This window comes from Symphodus melops (genome assembly GCF_947650265.1).
Source record: "Symphodus melops genome assembly, chromosome: 23".
NCBI classification, from domain to species: Eukaryota; Metazoa; Chordata; class Actinopteri; order Labriformes; family Labridae; genus Symphodus; species Symphodus melops.
Genome location: NC_136713.1, coordinates 10,973,546 through 10,998,412, shown reverse-complemented (window position 1 = coordinate 10,998,412; position 24,867 = coordinate 10,973,546). Strand labels below are relative to the sequence as shown.

General features: G+C 42.4%; 5 protein-coding genes across 5 annotated transcripts in view; 2 read left to right on the top strand and 3 right to left on the bottom strand.

The window, feature by feature from the left end:
* The window catches only part of slc19a1 (solute carrier family 19 member 1), an 84,444-nt gene that overhangs the window by 8,923 nt on the left and 50,654 nt on the right, over nucleotides 1-24,867 (bottom strand). The window lies entirely within an intron of this gene.
* On the top strand, nucleotides 2,828-9,172 carry arpc2 (actin related protein 2/3 complex, subunit 2). Its single transcript, XM_079335990.1, has 10 exons — nucleotides 2,828-3,078; nucleotides 4,545-4,579; nucleotides 4,845-4,957; nucleotides 5,882-5,927; nucleotides 6,082-6,268; nucleotides 6,364-6,457; nucleotides 6,627-6,753; nucleotides 6,839-6,939; nucleotides 7,733-7,833; nucleotides 8,965-9,172. Exons 1-10 carry the CDS (start codon nucleotides 3,005-3,007, stop codon nucleotides 8,984-8,986), a joined length of 900 nt encoding a protein of 299 aa, XP_079192116.1. The 5' UTR covers nucleotides 2,828-3,004; the 3' UTR covers nucleotides 8,987-9,172.
* On the bottom strand, nucleotides 9,855-13,640 carry LOC306818417 (keratin, type I cytoskeletal 18-like). The gene is made up of 8 exons (XM_079335986.1): nucleotides 12,924-13,640; nucleotides 12,684-12,766; nucleotides 12,405-12,561; nucleotides 12,162-12,323; nucleotides 11,952-12,077; nucleotides 11,247-11,476; nucleotides 10,930-10,964; nucleotides 9,855-10,300 (listed from the first exon to the last, which is right to left on the bottom strand). The coding sequence occupies exons 1-8, from the start codon at nucleotides 13,302-13,304 to the stop codon at nucleotides 9,942-9,944; spliced, it is 1,533 nt and encodes a 510-aa protein (XP_079192112.1). The 5' UTR covers nucleotides 13,305-13,640; the 3' UTR covers nucleotides 9,855-9,941.
* Nucleotides 13,675-16,757, top strand: LOC306818419 (intermediate filament protein ON3-like). The gene is made up of 9 exons (XM_079335989.1): nucleotides 13,675-13,847; nucleotides 14,738-14,946; nucleotides 15,024-15,084; nucleotides 15,210-15,305; nucleotides 15,390-15,554; nucleotides 15,678-15,803; nucleotides 15,894-16,114; nucleotides 16,217-16,242; nucleotides 16,639-16,757. The coding sequence occupies exons 1-9, from the start codon at nucleotides 13,686-13,688 to the stop codon at nucleotides 16,644-16,646; spliced, it is 1,074 nt and encodes a 357-aa protein (XP_079192115.1). The 5' UTR covers nucleotides 13,675-13,685; the 3' UTR covers nucleotides 16,647-16,757.
* LOC306818727 (G-protein coupled bile acid receptor 1-like) lies at nucleotides 17,319-22,152 on the bottom strand. Its single transcript, XM_079336438.1, has 2 exons — nucleotides 21,802-22,152; nucleotides 17,319-20,304 (listed from the first exon to the last, which is right to left on the bottom strand). The coding sequence occupies exon 2, from the start codon at nucleotides 20,261-20,263 to the stop codon at nucleotides 19,232-19,234; it is 1,032 nt and encodes a 343-aa protein (XP_079192564.1). The 5' UTR covers nucleotides 20,264-20,304; nucleotides 21,802-22,152; the 3' UTR covers nucleotides 17,319-19,231.

The window sequence follows — 24,867 nt, the reverse complement described above, 5'->3', positions numbered from 1 at the left end:
TTTTTTTTGTCAAGGAAAGGTGACCCAATGTCCTGTTTCCTTCCCTAATATGTTACAGCACCTCCCTGTGTCAAACAATGTTTCTGTTGCAATGGGACTTTTTTTAGCGGTACACATTTCAACATGTATCAGCCTTACCAGCACAGCAGGTGTTACAAATTCATAATCCTAGCACACAGCTAACTGGGAGATTTCTATCTGTTTCATGTAAGTATTGTTATAATAAAGTATTGGCGACAATCACAGCACCAACACAAAGTCTGAGCAGATAGAAAAGTCATCAAAGATTCAGAGCTCATACCTGCATACATTCAAATATCAATGCATGCTAACGTACTTATCTGCAAATACACACGACAAGCTTAGACATAAACTAATCAATAACAACAAGTTTTTATTGTGCCTCTGAAGGTGTTTAGAGATGGGGCCCCTGTGAGGTCTTCAGGCAGGTCATTCCCTCGTACTTGGGACATAAATACTTTTGAGTTAGTACATGGGACGGTCTGCCTGTGAACCCGGGGTCGTGCAGCTGTGAGCATGACCTCTGAGGGTCAAGGCCATATATATTGCTTTGTTGACAAGTAACATAATTCAATAATCCATCCTGGTTTGAACCAGGAGCCAGTGAGGGGATCTAAGAACACTTGTGATGTGTTCAAACGTCTTAGCTCTGGTGAATAAAGCATTGCAGTCGTATCCTCTACTCTACATTTTTTAGCATCTGAGATCAGCATCAGCTAAGAAAGCTTTTAGACCAGTTCACTCTGCAGAACTTTTTTTGACACCTTCATGTCTCTCAGCGCCTCCATTAACGACACGCTCTTAGACTCGATATTTCTGATCATGTAAATTGAACTAATAATGAACTAAAGAAGTTTCTGTCTTCATGTTTAAATGCATTTTTGTCCTGACATGCAAAATATGTTAAATAGAGCTGACATGGGCCTCTTGAGGTTACCCTGTTGCAAGTCGATGTGTAATCAGTGCTGTGTGGTAAGGTGGGACACTTTTTGGAAATGAAACACTTTGTTCTTACTTTTGTTGTTGCAAAAGTCCAGTATTACTCCCTTGATTTGTTACAACACTTATGCATATTTAGTGAAGATTCTGGTTGTTGTTTTCTGGAGCTGAGCCAATCATTTATGCACAACACATAAATGTCATTGAGCCTGCAGAGAAAACCTGACGACCCAAAGGTCAGAGACACCAGAGGAGGATGAAGCCTGCAGGTAGAGGAGAGGGGCTTCACTGACACATGGCTCGTCTTCATCTCATCTCACTTCACCTCTGTCTTCATCAATCACCTCATTCAAGGTCACAATTTTCATCCGAGGTGCACAATTATGGCAGCCGTGTTACATCACAGCCGCAGCTGTCCGGACGCTCCACATCCTTAAATCTGTCACTACAGCCTCCATCAGGACACATGACAGTCCCCCGACAGGACAAACCTGCCGCAGCTGGCTTTGGCAAACAATGTCATGCTCAACAGTGTGTGTGTGTGTGTGTGTGTGTATGTGTGTTTCTGGAGCTACGATTGCAAATCAAGTGTGATCCCTGCAAACTATAATCCCTTCAAGGTGACTTAAAATGTGCTTAAAATGTAGGGGGGGGGGGGGGGCAAGAAACAATAATCCAACGAAGCGGAGAGAGGAAGAGGGTCATTATCTAAAGTGCTCGGATGTCTGACGCTTTGAATGCAACACATCAGGTTTTCCTTCATTGTTCATTACTACTTTGTTTCCTCTGAGTCCACATGTGTGGATGGACATCTTACCTGCAGCTTCTCTCTTTATCCAGGAGTTTTCTTCTCACACTGTGTGGTGCAAGTGAAGTTAAGGACACACTTACAAAGCTAGATATTAAACTCTTATCGACGATCTGTATGTTGAATTCAAGTTCTTTAAAAACATTTATTTATTAAAAATTTAAAACATTTTCGTCATATTTGTAGAAATTAAACTTATCAGACCTTGTTAGGGATATTCAGTGTCTGTCTGATATGAAGAAACAATCATCTTAATAATGTAGAAATGGGCATTTGGACAGCCATCTGCAGTGCTTATCATGTGATGTGTGTCCCTATAAATGTGTTGTTTGTTATATTGATGCAAACATAAAACACATTCTTGAACATCCTTTAACTTAATAACTCGACCACAACGCTATGAAAAGACACACTGCTGAGCTGTCAAAGATAAATCAGTCCAAACCATTGTGTTGTGAGTATGACAATAGCATGCACAGCATTTTATGACAATGCCATTACAAGCCACAAACATGGCTTGGAACCAGACAGACGCATGTGTTGTTGTTTTTTTTAAGATCCAGTCATGTGAAAGAAAAATGTAAGATTTGCTGATATAAAGACGGAAATGTAAATAGTGGTAATAGTTTCCTCGCAACCCCCATCAGTGCAGTACTGGTGAATTGAACAAATGATGATTTTTCTAAACCGGTCAGGCTTGGTGGCAGAAAGAAGAAGATGCACAAAAGAAAACCTGCTTACAAAAATGTAATAAAAAAATGTACCACTGTTATATCAAAAAAGATCTCAGTTGAAATATTTACATTTGAGTTTATTTTTTATTCTTAACAAGTCTCAAATATAGATAGCTATACATTTATACTGTGTCCTAAATTTTAAAAAGGGGTTTATTTATCACATTGACATCTGGCCTTAAAAAAGTAAAAACAAGAAGATATAGGAAGATTCAAAAGTAAAATGTTGAAGTCGCCTTTTTTTGCATTTAGTAACAATATATAAATACATTATTATTATTATTATTATTATCATTACAAATGTAAACCGGCAACATTGCGGGCACTCTCTTCTTCGTGGGGTCCTGAGTGTGAAAAACGCGGAAGTGACAGGCGGAAGCGGGTTTCGGTCTGTCAAGAGAGGAAAAAAAAATTAGCCGAATTTGAACACAAAGAATTTAATCCCACCGAATAGCACCGATCATTCCCCCCTTTTTTCCCTCGACGCCAGCCTCCAGCTGAGATGATCCTGTTAGAGATAAATAACCGTATTATAGAGGAGACTCTGTCGCTGAAGTTTGAAGGAGCGTCAAACGGGTGAGCGATCATTTCTTGCACCATGCTAACCATGCTAACGCCAGTTAGCGTCCTCTTTAGCTTTTTTAAACGCACATAATGTACATACTCAGTTTAATGTCGTGTGTAGCTCGACATAATGTGCAGATTCAAACACGTCTGCAAGCTTTAATAAGAAGCAAAAATAAATAAAAGCCTGATAATGTCTCGGATCCGCCTTAAGCTGGGTGTGTCTGTCTGCACGGTCATTTATGCACATTCATTTATTTTATTTATCTCCCTCTGGTTTCATATAATAAAGTCAACGGAAAGGAAATTAAACATTGAACTAATTATTTTAAGATTTTTTTTTCCGGGGTTGCAGAGCGTAAAAAACTTACTGTATATGACGTGTTACTGTTTGTTAGTGACGTCACCGAACAAAAATCCGATTTACTTAATTTATTTAAAGCGATTTATTTAAAATGTTTAAACAGATTTTTAGCTAAATCAATCAGGAATCAGAATTTCTCCAATGAGCGCAGTTTGTGACATAATAATGCTCGTTTCCTCTCATTACATTTTTTTTTTATTTCAACAAAAGAGATCTTTGTGATGGGACTCTGTAGATTTAAAGAGGTTTTTATTTGCAGTCCACGAATTGATATGATCAATGAGGGGCTATATGTAAGATTACTGTCTTTGTCTGCAGCTTCCTCATTCCTGTTGTGAAGCTGAGTCAAGTCTGAGCAGCTCCTCAAAGCATGCAGAGTATTCACCTCAAACATGCTGCAGCATCTGCCCCTTTAAACTGCTCATACCCCAAAATAACAATTTGAAGCAAATACCCAAAGATACTGTCACTCAAACAAACATGCACTGATTTAGCTTGAAGACCAAAAACATTTGTCTCTCTAAAAAAAATGTTTTGCTGATAAAGGAATTTAGTTTGACTCGGTATATTAATGCCATCTAAAAGTTTCCCAATTACTTTCAGATAGTTTTCACCATAAATGACTAATTTTAAGTCAATAAAATGTCAGAGGATTGAGAAAAATAAGGATAAACTTTATTGATCCCCCAATCAGGGACATCTGGTTGTTACAGCAACTGAAATAAAAAAATATATACATAAAAAAACAGGAAATATAAACAGTTAAAAAAAACAGCTATAAGCCCGTTTATTAATTCAATAAAGGGAGAGAAAGTGTGCAGCATTAATAATATTGATGATTATTATACACCAGAGTGTAAATAAATACCACTCAGACTTTCAGAAGTAAAGCCTTTAAAAAGGCATTTTGGTCCGAGCATCCAAAGACAGTAAATTGACTTTTGAAACCAAATCAAAGAAAAGCATCAAATCCCTTTTTTAAAGAAAAAAAAAAGAAAAGACTTTTTGTGACTCACAGGAGGAGATAATCAGCAGCACAGCATGTAATGTAGATTCTCACATGGAGGGGAAGTTTTAGAGTTAATAACCAATGTTTGTGTTTCGTCTGTTGCAGAACCAAGCCAGAGGCCGTCGATGTGACGTTTGCAGGTCAGACTTTAAAGGACTGATTCACTCATTTGTCTCACGTGTACATGGACCATGTTGTTTCAGATTTACTCGACTTTGATCTTTATAAATGAGTTTTCCTTGTAGAGTTAGAGACAGATGTTCGATGCTGCTGTACTCACACCTGTCACTCACTGACTCACACACACAGAATGACACATTCAGATTTGGTTGTTTCATAAATGTGTGTCCTGATTTAGCGTGGTATCCTGTCCTTGCGCTGCTTTTTTTTCTTTCTCTGCTGCAGATTTCGATGGCGTCTTGTACCACATCTCCAACCCCAACGGGGACAAGACCAAAGTGATGGTCAGCATCTCGCTGAAGTTCTACAAGGAGCTGCAGGAGCATGGCGCTGACGAGGTACAACATGAGGAGTGAGGGGAGGGGGAGAAAAAAAAGAGAAAAAAAGAAGTTCCTCTGCCTGTTCGGGCCTCCACAAAACCTCAAATTTAAATACTGACTTTCACATGACCCAACACATGCGTACACACGCTGAACACAAAGCAGGGTGTCTGCCTGAGCGCTCGGTTGCCATGTAAGGAAGAAAGCAGCTGCTGAGGCTTCTGCTTGAAGCAGGAAGTGAGTGTGTGTGACTCACCCCAGGCGAGGAAGTGCTGACTGTGTGTGTGTGTGTGTGTGTGTGTGCGTGTGTGTGTGTTGGCTGCCGTCCAGGTCCATCCGACTTCCCTTCTTCTTCTTCTCTTAAGCTGAATAGCGGAGGGATACACGAGCAGCTGAACAGTGTCACAGTCATGTATTCAGGCCGCGTCGCTCTCTCTCCTTCTTTTGATCAAACGCTGCTCCATGACCGCCGCGCAGGATTGTGTGTTCTTTATTTTCCTGCTGCCTGTCTCGTCATTCCACAGCGACAGGTATCCATTAAGGTCCCCCCCCCCCCCCCCCTCCCCACCTTGCGTTGACATTAAAATCAGTGACACACACTTGTGCCTTTTTGTTGTGCATCCAGTTTGTTTCGCCGTCTGGCTCCACTTTTACGAGCGTTGACTTTTTCTGCCGCTTTCTTCCCCCCACCTGCGTATTCTGTGAGGATTCCCCCTGCGGGCCCGTGAAACAGAAAGGGCCACTTAAGACCGCTCTGTCGTCTCGTAGGAATTGTGGGAATCTTTTGTTTTGTTCTCGCATTTAAATTTGAATATCCGGATGTCTTCAAAAAAGCCCGTTCAGTCCTGTTCTCTTCTATCGAAGACGTTTCTTTCATGTGTTTTTTTTCTTCCCTGAAGTGAAGTATAAATGACTAAATAAAGGTCCTGTTTTTAATTTCAGCTCCTCAAAAGGGTCTATGGGAATTTCCTGGTAGCACCAGAGTCTAGTAAGTCCTCAATAAGCTACTGATCTCATTTTCTAAATGACTGACAGCCAATAGAAATAGAGCGGTGTGAAAGCCGCTCACCGCAAAGTTTCTAAACGATGGCGTGGTTCCTCATTTGTGTTTGTCGGATACATTATACATCTCTCTTTTCCAGGCTACAACGTGTCCCTCCTCTACGACCTGGACTCGCTGCCGGCCAACAAAGACGACGTGGTCCACCAGGCGGGCATGCTCAAGAGGAACTGCTTTGCGTCCGTGTTCGAGAAGTACTTCAAGTTCCAGGAAGAGGGCAAAGAGGGCGAGAAGAGGGCCGTGGTCCACTACAGAGACGACGAGTCCATGTAGGCAGGAGTCCGAGCGCTGGTGACGTGTCTGCCTCTCGTGTGTCTGTGTGTGTGTGTGTGTTAATCCCCGGTTCCTTTTTTTTTGGGCTCAGGTATTTGGAGGCCAAGAAGGACAGAGTGACGGTGGTGTTCAGCACCGTGTTCAAAGACGACGACGACGTCATCATCGGCAAAGTGTTCATGCAGGTGTGTGAGGTCACCATCAAAGTGGGTCATTCAGTCGATGAGTAGAAATGATCTCGGGTGATTAAACGATAAACGTGAATCATTGGAAACATTGACATCGGGCGGCTGCCAGTCTTCGGCGTGTTTCAGATCGGGCATCTTACGGTAGATGATGCTGTTCTGTGTGCAGGAGTTCAAAGAGGGTCGGCGAGCCAGCCACACAGCCCCCCAGGTGCTGTTCAGCCACAGGGAGCCCCCCCTGGAGCTGAAGGACACGGACGCCGCCGTCGGAGACAACATCGGATACATCACCTTCGGTCAGTACCTGCAGGACCCCCCCCCCCCCCCCTCCTGTGTGTTTCTATTGACCTAACTGAAGATTACGGTTGTGTTTGCTTCCAGTGCTGTTCCCTCGACACACCAATGCCAATGCTAGAGACAACACCATCAACCTCATCCACACCTTCAGGGACTACCTGCACTACCACATAAAGTGCTCCAAGGTCAGTTCACGTGCACAGAGTGTTTTTCCGAGCAGTCGGCATAGCAAAGCCGAGTTCAGAAAAATGAATCATTGTAAAAATCGGTGCATCTTCAAATAACATCATTCGCTGCAGCTCTTCGAAAAGGAAAAAAAAACTGCACATGAACATTCGTAGATTTTTTTTTTTGTCTTATTGTTTGAGACGGCGGATCTTTCGCATGTGGAGCGACCTGTCGAACGAGCTGAAAGTCAGTTTTTAATCACAGGCTGCTCCAAACTTCTGCTCTGTAATGACACGTCTGCTCGGTACCCTCGCCCCGCCACCAAAGAAAGTCCAGCTCTCCCGCTGACAGCTCGCTCTGCCCCCCCCCCCCTCCTCTGTCATCAGCCAGGTTTCTTTAAAGAGCAGCACGTGGGCGTTTTTGTACACAATCCTCCCTAATGGACGACTCGACTTTAAACCGTAATTAAATCCATGTTTGACGCGTTTTACATTTCAGACGCTTTTATGTGATCTCTTAAGATGTTGGCTGTTTTCAGACAGCGGGGAGCCGGCGTGGGTGTCACGGCAGCCACACTAGATTTATGGACAGTTAAGAGTGGGTGAAGCTCCACTAACAGGAGATTACATCATTGTCTTAGTGGCACGCTGTGATTTAAAGGGCCGCACCTGTCAACATGGTGACCGCTCATTTTTCGATACGTGAGAAACTTAAAAAAAACACACACAAAGGATCTCATGACCATATTTGTTAAAGATGAGTTTGTTTTTGAGTTCGCTGATGAGTTCTCTCCCCCCCCTCTGCCCACAGGCCTACATTCACACACGTATGAGGGCCAAGACGTCCGACTTCCTCAAGGTGCTGAACCGCGCTCGACCCGACGCCGAGAAGAAGGAGATGAAGACCATCTCGTAAGTAGCCTCCGCCCGGCCCAAGCCTTAGATCTGTGCACGTCGAGTTGATGGAGAAGGAAGAAAAATCGGGCGAGACGGCAGGATTTGTATGCAGCTGTTTCTTTCTGTATTTAAAGTAGAAGGCGAATACATAATACATGTATCAGGGGGGGGCTGCTAGCTGAGCTGCTGCTATGACGATACATTTATGTCCAGATTCTTCTGGTCATCTCACATGGAGTCGTTGGGCCGGCTCGTTTTAAGTAGAGTCAGGTGATTCTCAGCTTACCCGTTTATTGAAACGCCACGTTTCACCTCGGAGGTATTCAAACCGTTTCCTGAGAAGTCAGGCTTTTTTTTTTTGGCCCTTGGTTCCAGTAATCTGTTGTCTCTTTTCCACAGAACGTCAACTTTCCTCAAACATTACTTGAGGAGATGACACACTGATATCCTGGCTCTGATTGGCTGTTGTTGCTGCTCTTTGCTTCAATGACAAAATGCCTGTTCTGTGTTTTTCTTTGGGTTTTTTCAGTTCATCAGATATGAACTGTTAAAGATAACCAACTTCTGTGTTGAGATAAGACATAACATTTTGAAAGACTGGATTATGTCCTCCTGCGTTCCCTCTGCAGCTGTGTGTGTTTTCGTGGTTTCGAGGTGTGTGGCTGTGTTTGAAGTGAGTCAGGGAGGAATTTTTACAGCTCTCCACTTTTTAAAACCTCCTGCATGAAATCTCTTTTTTTTTTTCTTTCTTTTTTTTGTGCTTTTTAGCTTTAAAACAAAAATGGGGAAATATAAAGTGCCAGAGCACAGAGAGTCTTTGTTCCCTGGTTAAAGTGTAACTTGCATGACGTGGACACACACAGCTGCAATCTTCATGATATTTCAGAAAGGGAACTCCCGTGCATAAAGAGCTGAAATAAAAGTACGTGTCTTTACTTTTATTTGACAAAAAGATGAACGACAAAAAAAAAAGATATAAAGAGAAATGCGACTTTCGCAGCATGTCAGAGGTGTCATCTACAAATACACGGACTTCTGTGTTATAGTTTAGGTTTAACTTTAACTAACCAATCCCTATCTTGATGTCCTGTGTTTTTTCTTTGTTTTTTTTTCTGACATCTTCTGTGCTTTTGTGTCGTTTTCTAGTGGAAAGACTTTTACACGCTGAGGTCGAATCCAGACGCGCCCCCCCCCCCCCCTCCCCCATGGACACGCCAAAACGCGCTCCACTGAGACTCGAACGCCACATCGGACAGGACTTCAGGACGCATCTTTAACGCCCCCCCCCCCATGCCCAAACCTCCCTAAAAAAAACAACTAAAAAAAACGTGTCCAGTCTTTTTTTTTATTTTATTTTTTTTTTTATGAATAATTAAGTTTGAAAGCCACGGCTCAATATAAATGGAAAAAAGGGCATTCCCTGCTTTGCATAGTTAAAGAGAATTATTAGTCCTATATAAATATATATATGAAAAAAATTGAAATTTTTGATACAATATCTTTTACTCCATTTGGTACTCTTGCTTGCCCCTCATCCCCCCACCATGTGTTGGATGATTTCAACCTCCGCTTCCTCCCTCCTTGTGCTTTCATGTTGTCTGAACCATTGTCATTAAAAAATAAATAAATCACTCTTACAAAAAAAAAAACCTTCCTCTGGTCGTTGTGTGTAGTAGGTAGGAAAACAGTCTGAACAGAAAGCTGTTCAACATGAGTGTGGGACTTAATTAGTTTTGTTATTTGCCAGTGTTGTATTTCAGGAATCTAAGAAAATAAAGTTGACAGGTCGCAGGCAGAAACTATTTGACCGTTCATTTCTACTATTTAGACCATAATATACATCAAACCAGTATCAGAAGTCATTAAAATAGTTTGTATTTGCAGCCCAAATGTGCCAAATGTCACCTGGCTAATGCAAAACTACCCATGGGTGTAAATCAATGTAATGATTAAAGTTTATCTTAGGTAGGTACAGTATATGTGTGAATTGCAACGTGAGTCATCCCTCCAAAAAAGCCAGAAAATAAAACAACGGGACCTTCTGTTGGAATCAAACGCATTTTATTTCATGACATTTGAGGAAAACAAACTTTACAGCTCTACAGACGATGCAGCTGCATAAATCAGGCTTTAGCAACTTCGCCCTCATTCTTGGGCTTTTTATCTTCATCCTCAGAGGAAGAGGAGGAAGACGAAGAAGAGGATGAAGAGGAGGAGGAGGAGGAAGAAGAAGAGGAGGAAGAGGATGAATCCTTTTTGTTTTTCTTGGGTGCTTTCTTTTTGGCAGTGCGCGGCGGAGTCGGAGCGTCTGCTTTGTCATCAGCAACCTTCTCCGGCTCGATGGGGTTTCCTTCAGTAGTAGGGGCATCTTCAGGGGCTTTTGCGGGATCAGATTGGATGGAGGGTGCGCCTTCTTGCTCAAGAACTTCTTCCTTCACTATCACCTGTGGCTCGGGGACCTCTGTTTTAGGCTGTGGCTGTTCTGGAAACGAGATCATGAACAGTTTTAAAGCTTTAATCGGTGCTTCTTTCCAGAAAAGCAGCGAGTTTTGGATTCGTTTCCTTCTCAGAATCATGTGGTGTTAAATTGGGTGCGAATGCATGCAAGTACAGGGTGCAGCGTGTCGTGTTAAAAGTGCATGATGTCATTGAACATTTTGTGAAAAAATCACTTAAATTCTTTCTTGTACTGGATTTGAAGAGAAGATGGACGCGTCTCACACGTCGGCTTTTTAAGCACAAAGCTCGAGCTGATGCCACAGCAGACCAAGAAACAGCAACACTTCAGTTTTAATGAGATCAATCTTCTCAGGAATCTCATGTCAAGAAAGAAAAGTGGATTTCCCAAAACTATTCCATCAGTAAAAGTGGGTTAGATTTCAAGTTTAACTCTGCTCGCAGCGCTTGTGACTCTTTTATAGTGAGGAAAGTCACTTTTTAAGTTGTCTTATACACAAAGACACTGTAAGAGAAGCTAAAGTCAAGTTCAGTTTTTTTTTATTTGTTTTTTTTTATTATTTAGCTGCAGAGATAAACTTTTCAATCAGGCCACAATGCTAACATGATCGATTTGAAGTGATTTTTTTTTTAATCTCCAGATCCAGAACTTACCGCTATTTACCGCGTCCTCTAAAGAAAAGTCCAAACTGTCAGAGAAAAGGAGGTTAAGTAAGCTACCATACAGGTACACCATGTTTTTGTTTGGATTAAGATTATGCCAAAACATAAAGCAGGGGCGTGTCAAGGGGGGGGGGGGATTTTTACATTTTAAGAAATACATTTCAATGGATTAGGGAGAGGGTAAAGCTAGCAGGTGGTCAGTAAGACTTCCTGTGTGAAAGGACACATCTGTTCAAAGCAACTCACTTTAATGTGGCGAAGAAAGAAAAAAATAACTACAACCATTAATATAAGTTTTTTTTTTTTACCTTTCATCCTCAGCCGTCATGCCATGAATCAGCTGCTGGTAGTTATCCGTCTCCGCCTGCAGCTTCATCTTGACACACAGCAGGTTCTTGTTGTTTTCGACCAGGCGCTCCACCTCTGCCCTCACATCCTTCAGCTCCCTCTCCAGGTCCAGGATCAGCTTGTTGAGGGGGCCCAGGCGTTGACCGTACTCCACTTTGGTGCATTGCAGAGTTTCCTCCAGATTGTGGATCTGAAATAATCGACATAAGATAAGAAAGAAGCTTAAATACCAGCGTGTCATTCGTCGATCATTTCGCGTACGAGCGGATCCCGGTGGCCCCTCAGATCTCGACAGATCCAGAGTCGGTGTAGCTTAAGCCGGTTTACAGTTTAATGACAGGGCAGCGAGGAATGCTCGTAAAACGGACAGGTAGACCAACAACCCTGCGGCTGGTTTTAACATTTGTGACACAGTAAAAGAAAACACTGAGTAAATATTTTTGCTTTGTACACCTCCTGAAGATGTGCTTCAAGGATCTTCACTTCCACCCAGAACAATAATTAGTCGTGTTTCAGCGTGTTCTGCGAAAGGCAAGTGGGATTATATGGAAGCATGGATGTTGCGGAGCTGTCTTCTGGAGCTGGTATGTGCGACAGAGTCTGAAGTCATATTTCATGGCAGTGTGACAGGTGATGATTACTGTTTGTGCTGTGTTTGCTGTTACCATGCTGTGCAGACTCTGGAGCTTAATTTCCAGAGTTTGTTTCTGTTTGAGCAGAACCTTCATCTCTGTCTTCCCAGTGTTCAAGGCCTCGTTGGTTTGGGCCTCCTCCACCTTGATGTTTTCAAACTGTGGAGAAGGATGCACATGGAAGCGGTGAAATAAACTGCGAGGAGAAGAAACTGAACTTTCAGATCATGCTGAGTGACGTACCTTGCTCTGGTACCAGTCTTCGGTCTCCTTCAGGTTCTTCTTGGCAAGCTTCTCGTACTGGCCTCGGACCTTGTTGAGCATCTCTGCCAGGTTTACGTCCTGGGAGTCAATCTCCACCGTCACTTCTGAGTCCTTAATCTTCTCACGCAGGACATCAACCTCCTACAAGAACCAAATTTAGAAAAGTAAGCCTCAGATTTAGTTGTGTTTTTTTAAAAATTATTATTATTATTCTGATGTCACCTCTTTGTGCTCCTGCTCAAGGCGAGCGATCTCCTCCTTCACCAGATCGATCTCCTTCTGCGTCTGCTTGACGTTCATCTTGGTGTCCTCCATGGTCTTCCTCAGATCCTCCAAGTCTTTTTCCAGCTCCTTCCGTGCCTTTTTCTCACCTTCCAGCCTGCACAAATAGACAATAACCAAACGCTGGTAAACAGACATGTCTAGCACGAAAAGAAAATCACCAAATGCATGCGTTTATCAGTGAGAATATTTTTTTAATATATCCTGCATGGAGCTCACTTGTCCTTGAAATCATCATTAGCAAGATTGGTGTTGTCAATCTGGAGAAGCAGCTTGGCGTTGTCCAAAGTCAGTTCTTTGATCTAAAGACAAATAGTATTGTATATTATAAGCAGATTATGCTGTTTGCAAATGTATTTCTTCATAATCTATATAAACATGTAAGGGAAAATCTTTACAAACACCATAAGTATAGTCCAATTTTAAATCCAATGAAAAAAATACAAATGTGATGCTTACCTGCTTCTTAAGGTCATCCAAAGGTTTCTCCACCTCATTCCAGTCACGTCCCTCTGGAGTTTTCCTCTTGGCCACAATTTCATCTATCTGCTTCTCCAGGTCTCCGTTCTCCTTCTCCAGCTGCTTCACCCTGCCCAGGTACCCTGACAGCCTGTCGTTCAGACCCCGCAGAGTCTGCTTGTCGTCGGCGGGGGCTGCGGGCTGAGCGGCAGGTTCTGGAGCTGGGGTCGCGTTGGGTTTGGCTTGAGCGGCGGGTACGGAGTCTTTCTCCGTCTCGTTACGCAGCACGTTACGCAGCCCCTCCAGGCTGGCGACGGAGACCCGAGAGCCCCTTCCCCCGGCTCCACCGAACATGCTGGCGGCGGTGTTTTTAGAAGGCATGGCTGCTGCTTGAGCTGACAGAGATGGAGAGCGAGGAAGGTGTGAGAATCACCTGATGGATGTAAGTGAAGGACTTCGGTGGATTTTATACCTGTTTTTTTTCTTCTTGAATCCTCCCCAAAGATGTTATTGGCTCCCGCTGCCCACCACCATCCCTGGACAAACTGGTCTGCAGCTGAAATTCAAGTTTTTCACGTTGACATTCCTTGTTTCTCATTGTACCACTCTACCTGTCTTCTTTTCATTGGGCACATGCAGAGTTTGGGGAGGGGACAGGTGGTCCTTGTCCACCTTAAAAGCAGGTAAAGAAGGGCTGCAGGTACCTCCACCGCGCTTCAGCTCAGCTTTCAGGTTTCAGCTCACTGACAAAAAGCTGCAGGTATGTCTAAAGCTAAAGACTACAGTAGCCAGTCCTACAGCCCCGGGACCACGGGTCCGACAAAAAGCCAACCGACCAACAACAAGGTGGACGGGACGGGCAAGTCCAGGGAGAAGGACGACATGGTGGGACTCAACGACAAATTCGTCCGCTTGATTGACAAGGTATGAAGATGATGTAAATGATGTTTGTAAAGAAAATACAGGAATTAGATAAATAAATAAAAATGTTAAACTAATAAAAATGACTAATTCTATTAAGGCAACTAATCATATAAAAGACTATAGTAGGTTACTGTTATTCATATTATTATTATTTAGTTCATTGAATGAGTTCATTATTAATATTAATTCATGAACCGTTCTTTTTAAAAAAAATAATTATATAGGAATAATTAATTGATGTGTTTTTTTAAATCAATTTATACTAGGATAGTTATTATTTATAATTAATTTGACCAATTAAGTTAATTTGATACTTTAAAAAAAGTGCGTCACAATTGGGCCTACATGGTGAAATTTTTTTTACAGAATTGACGGAAACAATCTATTTGTTTATAATACACATTTTGTTTTTATCTGGTGCATTTCTCGTCATTTTAGTTTTTTTAATTTTTAATTTTTATTTTATTTAAATATGTTGCTTTTAGTTTGGCCATGCATTTCAAATTCATGTGCGCCAAAGCAAAGAGTTAAATCACTTCCCTAAAACAAGCAGTATAAGCTATTCAAGTTCAAACGAAGCACTGATCCTTTATGACAATACCAACCTGTCTCCAAACCTTCAGCTAAGCTTAAGAGAGAGGCCTCTGGCCCGTCATGAATTCTGTGTCCTGAGGATATGGAAAGTGTCTCCTTGTGCTGAGGGGTCAGTCAAGGTATTGAAGGGTGGAGGTACATGTAGGACGCCATCTTGTGGACAGTTGTGTAACTTTCAGTTTGAGCTCTAAAAGGGTCAAACCTAAAATACAGTTGAAAGACTCAAGGCTCATTGTTGATTTTTTTTTTTGATGAGTTGCAGATTTTATGATACTCTTGAACACTTTCTATCTCAGGTGAAAAACCTGGAGGATGAGAACAAGAAGCTGGACACGAAGCTGAACATCCTGAAGGAGCAGGAGGACTACGAGGGGAAAATCGACGAGATCGTCAAGCAGCTGGAGAACGAGATGGAGGAGCAGATCCAGAACTTGCTCCGGGACCGAGAAAAGCTGATGGCCGAGCTGCTGAAGAAGCAGGAGGAGGTGGAGGACACCAAGAAAAGGTCAGCAGGTCACCGTGTATTTATCTTGGTACAGCAGCAGTCTCCTCTAGTTCACCTTTAATCATTTTTTATTTAAGCTACGAGGAAGAGTTGCAAAAGAAAGCTGAACTGGAGAATGAGTTCATCGTCACCAAAAAGGTAAAAAAAAAAAAAAACTAAAGTCCTGCATATTTGTTTGTTGCATTTTTCTCTGTTGCATGCCATTTTCATCCATTTAATAAACAACAATATAATGTGTGTTTGTTGATGTGTGTGTGCTACAGGATGTGGATGAAGGACACCTGGAGGCTGTGGATCTGGTTCTGGAGCTGGAGGACCAGATGGGGAAACTGGACTTCCTCAGGGTTGGATATGATGAGGTAAAAAAAAAAAAAAGTGTTTAACTTTGGTTTTATTAAGAAAATAAAAAAAGACGTGAACAACATGAATGAACTCGTGTGCAGGAGTTAAAGGAGCTGGAGTCTCAGGTCCAGAATGAAACAATCATCCTGCGTGACAACAGCAAACGGAGCCTGGACTTGGACCAGATTGTTGATAGTGTCAAGACTCAGTACGCCGACATGGCCTCTCGTTCCAGGGAGGAAGCCGAGCAGTGGAACCAGAAGAGGGTAAGGTTTATTGACACCCGAAGAAGAAGAAAGAACGTCTCTGATATCACTGCTTCACGGTTTATTTGTGAATAAAGAAAATAAATATCCTGATTGTGCTTTCTCTGCGTCATGTGTTCTTAGATGAACGACATGGTGGTCAGTGCAGGACAACATGAGCAGGAAGTGCGTGATTTAAAGAGGGACATCTCAGACATGGTGCGTCTCATCCAGAGGCTAACCGGAGACCTGGACGCTCTCACAAGAAAGGTTCGGATCACACAGATAATTACTGAACAGGCTAAAAAGCACCCGTCTTTCCTGTCGTAGCTACTCTGATCTTCTTGGCTTCCATGTCAGGAGGAGGCGCTGAAGAAGGAGATCAGTGAGGTGAGGACAGAAGGAGACGGCAACCTGGAGAAGGCTCGGAAGGACATCGTCCAGCTGGAGGAAGCCCTGAGGCGGGCCAAGCAGGACTTGGCCGGACAAATCCGCGAACACCAGGAGCTGATGAACCTGAAGCTGGCCCTGGACATCGAGATCGCCACCTACCGCAAGCTGCTGGAGGGCGAGGAGCAGAGGTACCGACGCGCTTCTGTTCCATGCGTGAACTCACGCTGCTGTTTGATGAAATACACCGTTTAGTAATACTCCGTCTCTTCTCCGTGTGTGTGTGTGTGAAGAATGAGGGAGCTCATGCGCAACGCAGGTGAGTGATCTGTTACCTTTTCTGACATTTTAGCCGTCAACTCTTTTTAACAACTACTCACATAGTCTCTGGGATAAATGGTCGCTTTGGGCACTCCTTCCTAAAACCTTCCAAATGAATAAAGATCCGTTAGTTGGCAAAACAACAAGCAAGAAGTACAGCACTTAGGTAAAGGCTTTTCTACTTTTCACTTCAACTAATGTCTCTTTTTTGAAAATAATTATGGAAAATGTCGGGAATTAACTGAAGAACTAGATGGACTTGATTGAAAACTCAAATATAAGAAAGTAAAAAAAGAACACAGAGACAGTACGTTCATTATAGAAACCAGCACGCTCAAGATTGATTCATGTTTTTTTTCTTTCCCCACTGAAATCAAACCTCTCTTCCGCTCAGATTTCTAACAACAAACCAATCCAAGTCCTTTGCACGCAGACGTTTACCTGCCATCAAAGTCACACCAGTCGGAGAAGCGACGAGCCACCGAACTCACTGCTGTCCCGGAAACCCCCATCACCCCTGACGACACCGTTGTCACGCCGACGTATCCCGCCTCCAAGAAACGAATCCTGATCCGAGTGGAAGTGGTGGAAGGCAAAGTTGTGTCTGAAAGCTCTCATTACTCCGAAGATTGACTTTCAATCTGTCTGTCTGTCTCCAAAATGTGAATTCAGTGAGATTAAATGAAGTTCAATTTAATCTTTTAAATTTCAGTTACCGCAATAATCCAGGGTTTAGTTGATTTCTGCTTCGGTGAACAGTCTAAGACTCACATCCTCTCAGGATACAAATTATTTCTCCAAGAATCTGCTCTCGAAATGTGAAACCTTTTCTTATCTCAATCAGAGTTAACTTTGTTTGTGTAACTTTATGTTTAGTTACAGTTTCCAGCTTGTTGGTGCTAAGAACTTTCATCTGTTTCCGGGGTCTCCCCTTTAATCTAGTTTCTCGTCAGCTGCTCAGCAGTCGTGGTTTGGGTCCTCGTCTTGGTTTTATTTAGAAAAGAGAGCCTTGTTGTTTGGCTCGTACTTTGTGTTCTTTTTGCCCCCTCCAATCAATCGCTTGTGATTGTAGAGGTTTCAGATACCCGGGGTCCATATTTGCATCCCTCTTTCCCAAACCCCGACACTTTCTGCTGCATTCACTGTATTTTAGCTGTTTGTTCCTGATACAGCTTTCTGAGTCAAATAGGAGTGAGGTTTTTTTTCTTTCTGAAAGAGGAGACCACCTTTCTGACCGTCAGAGGTCTCACAACGGAGGGGAAAATAACATCTTCTGTCAATGCATCTATACACACATTAAGAGGGAAGCCTAAATGGATGGAAAGTCAAACTGCAAATGTCAAATTGTTTACAAAATGTGAATTCAAATGTGTCCGTGTTGCAGTGACGTGTTTGTCTTAAATAACACTGCAAAGGAAGATGATTGTTTGCAAGCCTGAAATGATGGACCTGATCTCTCTTTCTCACATTTATCTGCACCTTGTTTCTCTCCTTACCTCAAACACACAACAGTTATCAGCAACAATCACAAGACTGTACAGAAATGGCTATTGGTATTATGTGCAATGAAATACAATAAATAAAGCAACATGAAACAATACGTCTGCTTCGGTGCTTTCATAGAACCACCACAAGAGCACAAATACTCAAAAGAAATATTTAGACGCTTGTGGAAATATTTACATTTTTGCCAAAAGTTGGATAAAAAGATTGAAACAAAAACGCAGCTGGAGCCGAGAGATAGTCAGCTTCGCTTTTTCATAAAGCCTGGAACGACAGCTTTTAAGTGTAAAATCCAGACACATGTTAGTCACTCCGTTTCATTAAAGCATAGATACAGCAACAGTCATTAACTGGAGCCTTGCAGTCTCTCCCCCTGTCCTTTCACATTTATTTTCTGTCATTCGGACACGCTTGAGATTCCAATGTGGAAACAGGTACTGGAACATTTAGCTCAGTTAGCAGAGTATATCAGGGAAAAGACAGTCAGACGGCGTATCATAGCCTCATCTCTCCTCATGTCCCGTAACAGTTTGTACCTTGTTTGTGCTTTAATTGGATTAAAGTCTGCTGTACCTCCTCAGCTCACTTAAACCGGCCATCCCTTCTCCGCCCACGTCTGCACACATTCAAACCTGCAATGTGGCTTGGAGACAAATGACGTCCAGTATATTCTGTTTAATCAAATCTTAAATGAACATTTCCCTTGGATGAATCTTCACAGCAAATCAAACGGTCAAACTTTGAGCACCAGTATTTGCAGCAGTAAAAACCTGCTCTCACTGTTCGATTGATCTCTATATGGCACAAACTGGAAACATATTTTTTTGTTTCATGACTTTACTCTTCAGGTTTTTGGTGGCGCCCTTATCTCTTCTCGTCTTGCAGATGTATTACAGACTGTGGATGAATCCCTCTCCCCTCTTCAACTCGCATACCAGTGTATAGATAAACACTCGTGAGGGGAGCAGAAGTAAACACTGTTGTGAAGTGGATGATGAAGAACATCTACGACCAGTTAAACAGGCAGCACAGAGAGATATGAGTGTATGTCTTTTATGCCTTTACGCTAAATAGTTACGATGTACAACACTTATGAAAGGTGAGTTTTATTAACATTCCTTCAAAATGTGGGAACGGATGGGAATGAGGAGCTGGGTGCGATTTACTGGAATGGCGTCTTAAAGCTACCATTTACATGTGTCATGTCGTTTATCTCCGCGAGCATGTTTTCTGATATCGGTGTCAAATTGGAAACTTGCAACAAGAAGATATTAGGTCTCAGGAAAATGCAGTGTGCAGTGTTCTCATCAATGGACAGCAGCACACAGGAATCACATTTCTTAAAGCGCCATTTTTTTTTTTTTTACAGGAACATTTATAAATAAATTGTGAAAGAATGATCTGCTCTGGAATACTCCCGACTGGTTGCATTGATCCAGTGCACATGCAGTTCATCAACCTCAGAAACCTCTTGCAGATGATTATCAAGTATTTCCTGAGACTACCACTTCCTCTGAACCCTGCGTCCGTCGCCTCCATCTGTCTCTAAGTTTCTGGAGAAGTTTGTATGCCGGTTCTGTGTACTGCTTATTAGCCAAGCCTAGCACCAGTGGGACCACTGCCATGCTTCCAATACCAGTGCACGACAACACAATGTGAGTGGTAGAGCTCCATTTGGTGTCACTGATTAGGAAAGCTATGCACACGTGCATGTAAATGAGGTAGGGGACCCAGCATGCTAGGAACGTTAGCGACACGGCTACAACGCAGCGAGTGTAGCGCAGGTTCAGCCTTTGCTCATGGTCGGACGCCTGGCTTCCTCGTTCAACTGAACGATGGAGACGACATATGTCCTTCAGCTGGCCTCGGGTGATCCACAGAACACGTCCGGTCATGCAAGCGATGGTGAGAATCGCAGGTAAGACGAGTCCGTACACTTCCAAGTAGATAAAGGCGTTTGGGAACACACGTCTGTAGGAGCAGCAGGCGGTCCTGTTTGCGGAGCAGTTCAAAAGCGCCTTTTCACTTCCTGCACAACAGCCGTTCCAATCTTGTCCTGTCCAGTTGTTCCAGCCAAACGCAGGTAGAGATGCATACAGCAGCGGCGGCGCCCAAACTACAAACAACGCAACTGGGAAACTGCGATGCATCCACAAGTTATTGTAATGCAAAGGGTTGACGATGCATATGTAGCGCTCATAGTGCACCATCACAAGGTTAAAAAGGAACGCAAGGAAGAGGAAGTTTGGGAAAATGTGGGCGACCATGCAGGAGTTTAAACTCAACTCCCGGTTCACACCCATCAACGGTATGAATGGTAGCGCCAAGCCCGTGCAGAGATCCGCCACCAACAGGCTGAGGAAGAAATAGTTTGGCGTGTTGTGGAGCTGGCGGTTGCATGCGATGCCCAAGATGATGACGAGGTTGGCGAGGATGATGGAAGTGGACAGCGGTATGGTGATGGCGTAGATAAGCCGCTCCCCAGAGACCAAAGCCAGGGAGTCGTTGCCTTCCATCGCGCTTGGACACGGCAGACTTCCTTCAAGGTGCAGCTAGCCTGTGAGGGAACAGAGGTCTCATTAACACAAAGCCGGTTGAGGTTTGAGCTGAGTTTCTTCTGCTGACCTTTTTGTGAACTTCCGGTTTTGTCTGTTTTTGTTGCTCAACAGAGAAAACTTGCAGAGGAAATGCGAGACGGATGAAAAATTAGATAAGCAAGAAAATGAATCAGAATCAGACGAGGAGTGGATTGACACGAATGCACTGAAAACAGGAACAGGTATGCTTGAGACATTACAGAAGATAAAGATGTTACTCTGCAGCCACAAACCTCTTTAAGTTAATGAAATCTACATTCAGTTAACATGTTGCAAAGGAGAGTATGTGTTCAAGCTGTTTTTCTGTCCAGGGAACCAGAGCGTTACTAAGAACCATGTTGGCCTACAAATATAGAGGAGGTGCTTTAAACACTCTGATTGGATCGATTTCACGTTTGTCAATGCTGGCCAGATTTTAGATCAGGTACATTACGAACACTTTCACAGGTTGCATTTAATCTAAACTGTGCTACCCAATATTTCTGCTCCTATGGGTTGGAAAAGTCACCCTTAAGAACCGACAGCTGCTGTACTTTGATTACGCTTTCTAACTTTACTGCATTTCATCAGGTAAGGAAACGCTTCTGCTCGTTTTGGAACATCTCATTTTTGAAAGGACCGTTTTACAAACTCGTTGGTTTCTTCATGTGAGAAAATAAGATACTTAGGCAACATAAGACAACCATTGCAACACGACAACAACAGCGCACAGTTGTCCTTCCTGTCATCCTTTGACGGCTGCAGCAGAACTGACCTCTTTGTCATCGATAAGAGCACATGCTAATGGACATCAGGCTGCAGTAATTTAATAATTCATGAGATGGGATTCTGGAGTTACACCTTCCTTTGTGTCTGTTATGTTTGAGAAAGTGATACATGTGCTGGAAATGTTTACTTGTCAAGTACTGATCTTGCACTAAAGCCCAGTTGAACTTGTCTTAATGTCTCCATGCCTTCCTAATGTGCTTTTTATTCTCAGTCATTTCAAGTTTATTTCACTCTAAGTGCTTTTAATAGTCGGCTGACTTTATAACAATTACATGTCACAATAAAGTGAGTTCAAACATTGCACCAAGCCATTATGACCAGTGCCCACATACATATACCATTTACGAGCAAGCAAGTTAAATAAAGAGAGTTTTGTGATCCTGTTTGAGATCCAGGACTTCCTCTCTTTCAAAGCTCTTTAAAGAGGTGAAGACATGTAGCTTAAATGCATTTTAATACCTGCTTGTGTTGGATTTACGTTACTTTACTTTTCTTCCTGTAATCTGATACGTTATAATATTATTTGTTTGTTTGTTGTTAGTTCAGAAATAATACAATGCAATACAAACATGCCCTCTCAAGTCCTGGTGATGTAGCAACCGTTGAGAGATGATATCTGACTATATTTATCACCAGATAAATATGATTATCGACTAATTATGATTTTGAATATTGCTAATATAATTTACCTTGACATGAACAATCCAGTCGTGTATCCTCTGCCAGAGGATAAGTAGAGAAAACACAGCTTCTCATCACTCTCCTGATAACTCCACGTCTGCATGTCGTACCCACGGGACAGAGACACTACTTCAACCAAAGAAAAGCTGTTTTTTATATCCTTTATGTCAGCCACAGCGACATTTCAAACCCTCATCAGAAGCTCCAGAAGAGACGGACTGAGCGGCCAAGTGTGAGGCTGCTCCGCTCAGACACTTTAAAGAGGAAGTGCTCAGTGAAGGAGGAGGCAGCGGAATGAGTGTGCGTCTCTTTCCTGAGAGGTGGGTCATGCCGAGGATGAGGTAGCACAGTCCACTTAACCTAACCTACTCCACCCCCCCCCCCCCCACCCCCCCCCCCCCCCCCCCCCCCTCTATTTTCTTTTCCATTTTTCATACGTCCTTGAGCCTGTCCATGTTGTTTTCATTGTCCATGTCTGCAGAGCACATCCATGCATGGAAGAGTTTTGAAAGCTGTTATCGCTGCAGCCTGAGATGGATAACATTCCAGAGTAACATCACCCGGCCTGGCACGTGGTCCAGTTCTTCATCCTCTGTAATGTCAACCACACATTTAAAGACAGCTCCTGCAGTGTCATTTAGGATTTAACCTTTGCTACGAAAAGGGCATTTAAAATGAGAAAAAAAACCAGTCTGTTATGTTTATTAAATTGAACAGAAATTCCCTCTCAACACTCTAACGTCACGTAAATGGTATTTTGTAATTGTTTATGTCAAATAGAAATAAAGAAAATAAAGTTTTTAACTTTTGCAGTAAGGCAACATTTACTCTGTTAGAAAATGAATAAATGCTGGCTTCAATTTTTTCATTTTCAATCTTTAAATTATCTCTCTGATAAGACAACATAAGCATAACATAACTATAACATAACATAACTAGCATAACATAAGCATAGAAATTATTATTTTTTATTTTTTTTACTGACACTGTTTTCTTCCTGTTTCTGTGGCTTCTCTGTGTTTTTGTTGTTCTTGTAACTATCTTATATGGATTCAAAAATCATCCAGTGTACCTGACTCAGATACAATACTCAACGTAGGCTGAACACAAACGCTTAGATGTATTGGCCATTTTCTTTGACCCATGAGTGGCCTAAACATATACATATGACACTGTGTACATCTCAATTCATAACAGCTGTCACACACGCCGCATGTTTAAACAGCGTTGGATGGAAGGCCGGTGGTGACCTGGTTTGTTAGCCAAACACGGAAGACTCCCTTCACTGATAGTCGTGAGCGGACCTGGAGCTGGTCGAGACTGACGACTTCCAGTCAGATAACGGATTTAAACAGAGACGTTCCTGAGTCTGGACAGACATTAGACATTAGGGAGGACAAGCTGGACACGAAGCAACAACACGAGACACAGCAGAAGAAGAATCTCTGCTTTCCTGGAACGCTTGGTCCGAGACAACAATTCATCACTAATCTTGGTTATTTTATACACAGTGGAAAAAAACACGATTTAATGTGATTAATTGAAGGTACACTCAAAGAAAGAGTTCAAAACACTTACATGAGCTCAAATGTGTGATAGCACTTTTCTCGTGGAAGTTAATTATATGATTTTTTTTTTGTTTAAAGTGAAACCTTGCATCATAAACACACTTTACAGGAGTAGGACTGCTAATTCAAGCACAACTAAACTGGATGCTTTATGTTTTCTATTACCTCATCTTTCTTCTGGGATATTTAAATTACAACTTTACACCTTGTGACCTTCTTCGACCTTTAACACAAAACTCTCCTCCACCTGTTTTTCTCGTGTAACTGCTTTCATATCGAGGACAACCGTTTTATTTATTTATTTATTTTTTTTTACCTTCAACTGCTTTAAATTATGATTCCAATAAACAAATCCAATATTGAGACAGAATTTCGTTTGGACTGAAAGTCAGTGGGACACGAAAGAAGAACTCTTTAATCTTCAACTTCTTGTTGTATTTCCGTGTTACCAAATTTTTAACTGTGTCTGTTAATGTATTGTGACTGCTACTTCATCTTAAACCTCAACTGTGTGTATCCACAATTTTTTATTTTTAAAGTGCTGACCTTTTTGCAAGACCTAAATATAGTTTTTAATTGAGAGTTTTTGTTACACGGATGTTTTTGATGGGTTTGTCCTTTGCCTCCTCTTCCTCCAGACATGTTTACCTAAGCGCCAGCACCTGCCTTTCTCCACTTAAACGATTTGTTCTGCAAGTTTTATCAGGAAATCAGCCGCCGGAGAATACAGCTGCAATTTAATGGATCGTGTTTCATCCCTGTCCAGCTTTAGGGGGATAATCCTTCAGGCCTCTGCTGACCTTTGAGGCCAAACACACTCAGGCTGTATGCAAAGGCTCATATGATACTCTACTGTGTGGGCTTTGTTTTGCATCATCCTCTGACCATGCTGTACCAGACTGAATGGTGTTTGTACAATGCCTTGGAGAAGTGCAGAAACATGCTTGTACATGCATGTGTTTTACTGCCTTCCTGCTTGTGAGTTATGAGTACACATGTGGACACGGAGACACACATCATGTCTGCATGAGCTGAGAACCCAGGTAAACAGAGGAAACACTTGTGCACAGGATGCTAACAGCTGCTTTTGTCCGTTGTGGTTCCCTCATGACAGACACGAAGGGCAGAAGACAAAAATAGACGGTAAGGAACAGAACACTTATTTTTATCACCTAAAATGTTTTCAGAAGTGATACGTCTGTGTGATTTCCTTTCAGTTCAGCTACTTTGACCAAGCCTGCTCTTTCTTTTTTATCAAGGTGAGGGTCATATCCACTAATACACAACATTACCCATGAGGCAGTGCAATATATACATTAAAGTGGGTCATTGTACTAACCAGGAGCAGGCCTTTAAGTGCAGCATGGTTCTGTTTAACCAGCACTGATTGATGTTAGCATCCACTTAGTCACACATGCAGGTTAATATGAGCGGAAACCTGGCCTGTATTAAAGTATTGACACAGCAGCTAACTACAAAGAGGCTGTAGAGCTAATGCACTTCCTG

Bases quoted from the DNA above. Each gene is read 5' to 3' on its own strand.
- arpc2 (XM_079335990.1), top strand. From the start codon at position 3,005: ATGATCCTGTTAGAGATAAATAACCGTATTATAGAGGAGACTCTGTCG. The intron at 3,079-4,544 runs GTGAGCGATCAT...CGTCTGTTGCAG, and splicing joins TTTGAAGGAGCGTCAAACGG to AACCAAGCCAGAGGCCGTCG. The intron at 6,754-6,838 runs GTCAGTACCTGC...GTTTGCTTCCAG, and splicing joins CATCGGATACATCACCTTCG to TGCTGTTCCCTCGACACACC.
- LOC306818417 (XM_079335986.1), bottom strand. From the start codon at position 13,304: ATGCCTTCTAAAAACACCGCCGCCAGCATGTTCGGTGGAGCCGGGGGA. The intron at 12,562-12,683 runs GTGAGCTCCATG...CTATTTGTGCAG, and splicing joins AATGATGATTTCAAGGACAA to GCTGGAAGGTGAGAAAAAGG. The intron at 12,324-12,404 runs GTGACATCAGAA...TGGTTCTTGTAG, and splicing joins TTGAGCAGGAGCACAAAGAG to GAGGTTGATGTCCTGCGTGA.
- LOC306818419 (XM_079335989.1), top strand. From the start codon at position 13,686: ATGTCTAAAGCTAAAGACTACAGTAGCCAGTCCTACAGCCCCGGGACC. The intron at 14,947-15,023 runs GTCAGCAGGTCA...TTTTTATTTAAG, and splicing joins GTGGAGGACACCAAGAAAAG to CTACGAGGAAGAGTTGCAAA. The intron at 15,085-15,209 runs GTAAAAAAAAAA...TGTGTGCTACAG, and splicing joins AGTTCATCGTCACCAAAAAG to GATGTGGATGAAGGACACCT.
- LOC306818727 (XM_079336438.1), bottom strand. From the start codon at position 20,263: ATGGAAGGCAACGACTCCCTGGCTTTGGTCTCTGGGGAGCGGCTTATC.